Source organism: Epargyreus clarus, unplaced genomic scaffold (assembly GCF_041222505.1).
Source record: "Epargyreus clarus isolate Ecla_fem2 unplaced genomic scaffold, WU_Ecla_fem_2.2 ptg000009l, whole genome shotgun sequence".
Lineage (NCBI taxonomy): Eukaryota > Metazoa > Arthropoda > Insecta > Lepidoptera > Hesperiidae > Epargyreus > Epargyreus clarus.
In genome coordinates this window covers 15,874,508-15,881,011 of record NW_027332217.1, presented here as the reverse complement: position 1 = coordinate 15,881,011, position 6,504 = coordinate 15,874,508, and the positions used below count along the sequence as shown (strand labels likewise).

The window sequence follows — 6,504 nt, the reverse complement described above, 5'->3', positions numbered from 1 at the left end:
CTGAAACCGTTGCTCTAATCGTTGTCCAAAGGGCACCAAAAAGCCAATGTGAAAAACATTTCTATGGAAAAATAATCATATTACTGTCCCACTGTTAAGTTCGGGCTTCCCTTCATTCCCTTTAAACAAATCTGTGATTTTTTTTTCTAAATATCTCTCGTTTTTTGCCTTCACCGTTATGAAAAGTAATATAATTATTTTTTTAAACGCACATAACTTTGAAAATGTATTGCATGGGATTCGAACCCTTCGATGAAGAGGTCGAGCTTCAACGACCTGTCACTACCAATTATTTAATTAATATAAATACGAAATACATTTTACGTGAAGTGAAAGTGTCGATCAAAGGGCGATGAAAGTCCATCACACTCTACCTTAATGAAGAGTTAGGGCCAGCGCAGGTACTGTAACTAACAGAGGCCCTGTATGTTCCACTACAGTGCCTCGGCTTGGATTAGCATCAATGACAGAGAACCAAATCGAATCTCACTGACATGTACTCGTACGATTGTGAAGGGTAGGTAGTACATGTTGTTGCTAAACATTGACAATAAAACCAAGATAAATATGTATCACAAGTTTTGAATGTGTTTGTGGGTATTTGCGTACCTGGGGCCGGTTATTTGCGAACTCTTCGTTACGAATCATATTCAGAAATTAATCAAAATATTGTGTTATATATGGTTCTTGGGACGGAACAAGACTTTTAAGATTTCGTACAAAAATGTCCTTATATTTATCATTCACGCCACCGGTTTAAGTAAGAGCAAACTGGAGTAGAGTCTCTCAATGTAGCGCGAATGAAGACACAATGTCATCTGGCTGCATCGGATGCTGCGCTGTGGGCATTGTGGCACATCCTCCTCGTTTACTCAATTGTAGTTCATTCAAGCATAATGGCTTAATGTGCAACAGTCATTGCTCTTACCGCGTAGGCGCCGACATAGGTCTCAGTTGATTGTGTACATTGATTGTAATTATACTATATCATCTGTTATGAAATAAAATAAGTGAAAGGCACATACGATGTGAACTCTTAAAGCTGCGCTGTGCTTACTGTTAAACCGTTTTTAATGAAACGTTGCGTTATTATTCAATAGGAGTTCGATAACTTGGGACAAAGATAAATCAAAGAAAAAATATCACGGTATGCGAGCGCTACTTATAAAGGTTATTAAAAATAAATAAACAAGTTGAGGTTATTCGTAATTTGTTTTGTTATTGTTATAGAATATGAAATAGTTTTTGTTGTTTATTTAATAGTGATTGAAAGTCCATATCAATCAGAAATAGCAATTACAGTTCAATACCAGTGAAGTAAGTGTCAGGTATGTGACATATTGTTTGTTACACAATGGTCGTGGTTGCAGGTGGTTGCCGGTGATTGACGGCGGCCGTGACCGAGCGCGGCACCAGCCACCAGCCTCCAGCCACCAGCCACACGCGCCACACGCCGCGCTGCTGGTACACGCGCGCACTGAAATATACTTGAAAAAATTACCAGTGGACCCCTTATACTTAACTTAAATAATATATATTGCCTTATATCTTAACAGAAATTCGATTAACATTCAGTGTTCGTGAAGTGTTTTTAAAAAATATGGGTGATATGAAAGCTAAAGTGGAGTCGGGTGGAGAGAAGACCAAGGGTGTGGAGGTGGACGTGGACGGCGTGATGCAGCAGCTGGGGCAGGCTGGCCGCTTCCACCTGCGCTCGTACTTCCTGGTGTCGTTGGTGGCTGTCCAGGTCGGCTTGCTGCACACCACGTATATCTTCCTTGCTGCTGACGTCCCTTACAGGTAAACACTATTCCAAATATTCAAATTGTTCTAATGCGAAGATGCTCTGTTATTGAACATATTTTATAGAAAGTCGAAATTATAAATATGAACTATTTGCATTAACATTCCTATTAAATTCTGCTTAGACTGAAATGGGTTTAAACCCTGGTCAAGTGCGATTGGTTCACTTATTCATATACTTTAAGAATTGTGTGGAAAACTATAAGGTATCCTAACCATTTGTTTTCATAATTAGTGCAAGTAATTATTAATTTTAAATACAATTAATGATGCAATTTTGAAGGGTCACAGATGCGTGAAATCACAATGCATTTCTTCAGCTGTTATTCCGATGGTTGGAATTTAAAAAAACACATACATACAATGTAAGCGAAGTAGTAGGAAAAATCTAGTAAAATCATGGAAAACAATAATGTTCGTAGATTTTATGTTTATGCTTATTTTTGTTGAAGCGCAATCATTTAGTGCTTAAGGCAAATAGATTCCTATCATAATTCATATGTGAATAACATCAGCGATTTATTAAAAATACATTCAAGTTAACGAGGTTTTGCCCATTATTATTTATGATAAAAAGTAAATGTCACCGTCTCTATAAACACTTTGTGTTAAAAAATCGATATCATTGCTTTTGACGCGCAGAGGGTCCCGGGTTCGATCAGCGGCCACACAGATATCTAAATGATGAATTTACCTTACTGTTTCTGTATTTAGGTCTTTGTGTATTTGTCTATGCGTGTGTCCATGGCACACACGACACAGAGAATCCTGGTGTGATGCTGTGGGTTTAGAAAGCGTTTTATTTTTAAGCGTTTTTTATTTATTTGTGAACATTATTTTATTTTTATTTATATAGTAACAACATTTTAATTTCATGAATCATTTTCTTCAAAAGATACATCCGTGTTAAGTATATTCTTATGCTCTAAGTTCTCAACAAAAAATATTGCAAAAGGAATCCCTAATATTATAGTTTTTGATTCGAATTATATGTGTAATATTATCATGAATAGTCATGTAGAGTCAAATAATATAAAGAAAATAAAAATAACAGTGAATACACACATCATTTATCATAATGCCATATGTCAACAACCGATTTTTTACCTTCCTGGTGCTCATTACTGATGCAAGAAACTATCGGTAGGTAGGTTATTGCAATATTTAAATACCTTACCTTTAATTTGCAAATTGGTACTGGTGAATCCGTGAGCAATTGCTAATTCCACATATTAAACTTGTGATGGTAAGGTGGCGAATTCATTTTGGAAATGTCAAAATTTGGCATTTCGTACCCTTTTACACGACTATTAGCGTATTATACATACAAGGTCTAATTCCATGTCTCATGGTCATGAGGTCATGAGGTTGAGAAGTCAAGTAATTTTAGTTTTCAACAAGATTTAAGAAGCAAGCAAGCGATCCACGAACTGTAACTAATTCTTTATAGAACCAGTGTTGAATCTGAATCGCAGATTCATTGCCACAGACACAGAATTAACTCTTGCGATAAGCAGAATTCCTCTACGCTAGAAATAGGAGATGAATGTTCAGAGGTAGTTACATAAATAATAATTATTTCTAATCGATCTCAAATAGAACAGGATTCAGGAATCTTTATGTCCATCTCTGTTGCCACTACTAGTTGAAATGCCTTATATAAATTATCTGAACTTTTGAACGAAATCATAGGGGAATTACCTACGAGTACACTCTACACCGTTATTATGACGCAGACATGGTCGTGGTGACCATGTCGTTGTCGACGAACTACGAAGTATTCGAACATAGACTAGAAAAAAACTTTTAATCTTCGTTTAGGTACTTTTCTTTCCTTAAAATTCGATATTACTCGAGTTACAATCCATTAGTGAACTTTAGTGTTTCGTTTGTATGGAATGTATATGTATTCTATTTTGATATTTTTTGCCTTTTCTATAAAATATTTAAGTAGCATTTTATACATCTTATATTTTTGCGTTTGTTATGTATGCTTTACTAGCATGCACAAAAGCTTACAATACACGTAAAAGTTATATAAAAAACTGAAGCCGCCGGTCCCCGGTTGCTTAACTACAGAAAGTGGCGTTAATCGCGGCGCCGCTCCGGACCTTGTGTTTATTATACTATATTTAATGCTGAATACTACAATTAAATTATTTATTTTATTGAGGCTCTATTTATTGAGTTATAACGAGTGTCTGTTGAGTCTTGACATAAATTCGCAAGGTAATGGTTGATTGCTTATTGTAATGTACGGGTTTCTACGTAAAAGAGGCTAAAATATAGAGAACATGGTAATTGATTCTGTGTAAACATGTTGTTGTTAAGGGGATTGTTTTTAATGTGTTTGAAAAATTCTTTAGTGGTGTTTTGTTTCGCAACTTCTACGTGTTTCAAAATTGGAGTTAGTTTTATTTAAAAGACTATGCAACTGATTCAACTAACGGGAATAGCAACAGTACCTTAATAGTGTATACATCAGTGGTCCCCAAAGTGCGGAGGATAATAGTTCGAGCATATAAATATATGTTACGTTACCAGTTATGTGTGTATGTATGTTTTGTTTTTTTAGCGCTCTATAGCTCAAACGGTTTTACGGATTTTAACATAAGAGGTATCGTTGAATGCGTCTAAATTCTATAAATTACAGTGTGTGTAGCGCATATTTTGCACCGTTCGGTTTTTTTGTTTTTATAATATTATTTTATAATTTATAATATTATTTATATATTCTCTAGTTATTTGTCACGGGGTGACTTTGTTATTTTTCGGTTTTAGTTACATCCTCTTTGTTGCCTTTGTAAAGATAATAGTACTAAAACACAAATAGGTAATAGAATGCACTCAGTAGCTTCCCTCGACATTAGTCACAACCTGTTAAAATGAGATACACTATTGTAGATCCCCGTTCCCAACCCCCAATTCCTTACACAAACCTTGCTTATCGATCTCGGGGTCGACATAGATCACTTTGGGCATCAATGACAGGCAATCATTCGCGAGTGCCGAAATCAAACCGATCGGCCCCGCAGCCTCCGCGTCACGGTCGAGCGCTCTTCAGTCATTGTAATCGTTGTTTAATAACATTGCTTTCGACAGTCGACTTCAGACACTGAATGTTGAGCAACTGTCTACATCACACTACTGTATAGATAGGGCTGCGAATTGCTCTTATTTAACAAAGTATCTGGTAGACGTATAGATATCCGCATTTGCGACACCTATTCCCTGTAATTGTTATTCTTGTTCTCTTATACGAATGGTAAATCATATTTGAAGAAAAATCTTATATAGGCATCAGCGTATGGACAATCTAAAGCCGTACATGCATAAAAAATACTGCATTTTTGACATGTCTTCATGTACGTAGGGACCGTCGATATAAGAGGCATTCATCAATGGATTTATTCATCCCTGATCTTCCTATGTCTTTGCATGACCTTTGCTACTAAATTTGGTGTAAAGGTCTTAAATAATGGAAAAAGTTAGTTTCATCCTATAGATATTTGATTCAATGTATTAAAAAGAGAATTTTTAAAGTGCCTTCTTTGACTTAGAGTTTCGAGCTCGATGTTACAAAATTTCGAAAATAACTCAAGAAGAAGTTACTTTTACAACCTGCACGCTTTAAATATAGTTAATCGTATTATATTGATAATAAGGGTAGAATTTATGTTCCCTGATATTATTGTCAACTCCGTTTTATATTTTGATGTTCAAAATCGGTAACATCCTGAATCCAAAAGTAATTGCGATTACGTTTGCGGACATCGGCGATACTAGCGACCAGCGACACGACCCGACATTTCTTAGGCAATTTTATGACGCTTGCAACCTTTGGGGGGTTACTATCATCTCTTAAAACAATATTATTTTAATCATACTTTTAAATTTCGTACCACGATCTCGCTAAAGTAAGATTGTTTTTATAAAATTACAACAAGCAGTTTTATATTATGTCGGTCGAAATTATTCATTCCTTTTTGCAGGAAATTTAACTTTTTAAGCATAATATGACAATTTCACTAATAATAATAATGGATAAGCGAAAAATTGAATAAGGGTCTAAGTTTGTTCAACTCCGTATGACGGACACAATCAAGACCGTGGTGCCAAAGAGATGACAGTAGTTTCGATGTCTCGTTTCCTCTTGGATAAGGAATAGACAAATTACCCATTCTTTTACATCACTCGGCAGGAATATTACAAATGTTGATGCAATATTTTAAAAAAAAGTTTCCTGAACTATGATGGTTTTTAAAAGATGGTGGTAGGCCCCCTGATGTTGAGAGACTCCTATATTAAAATGAGTGATTATTGCTTTTCACATTAATCTCTACATTGATGACTAGATGACGTAATGGTTATAACGGTCAGCCGTGCAGAGTTCCGGGTTCGACACCCGGCGTGTATAGCAAAATATTAAGAATTTAAACGCCTGTTTTGGGTCTGGGCGTCTATATATTTGTCTTTGTGCGTGTCCGTGACACTATCGGCAAGTGTATAGTGTTATCATTTTAATGATTTTTTTGCGGAATTTGCAATAATAACAATAAGTAACTAAAATGTTTAATATATAATAATAATAATAATTAACTAAAATACAGCTTTAATTGAATTAAAGTTGAGCATAGCAGCATTTACCTCGTTACTAACTTTATTACAATTTACTTCAACAAACATATTTCTCTACATTTC

General features: G+C 35.3%; 1 protein-coding gene across 1 annotated transcript in view; it reads left to right on the top strand.

Moving 5' to 3' along the window:
* The first annotated feature begins 934 nt into the window (after window positions 1-934).
* Window positions 935-6,504, top strand: part of LOC140745098 (organic cation transporter protein) — a 39,701-nt gene continuing 34,131 nt past the window's right edge. The window contains exons 1-2 of the mRNA XM_073076870.1: window positions 935-1,147; window positions 1,371-1,800. Coding sequence (XP_072932971.1) covers window positions 1,601-1,800 — 200 coding nt within the window. The 5' untranslated portion in view covers window positions 935-1,147; window positions 1,371-1,600. The remainder of the gene's footprint in view (window positions 1,148-1,370; window positions 1,801-6,504) is intronic.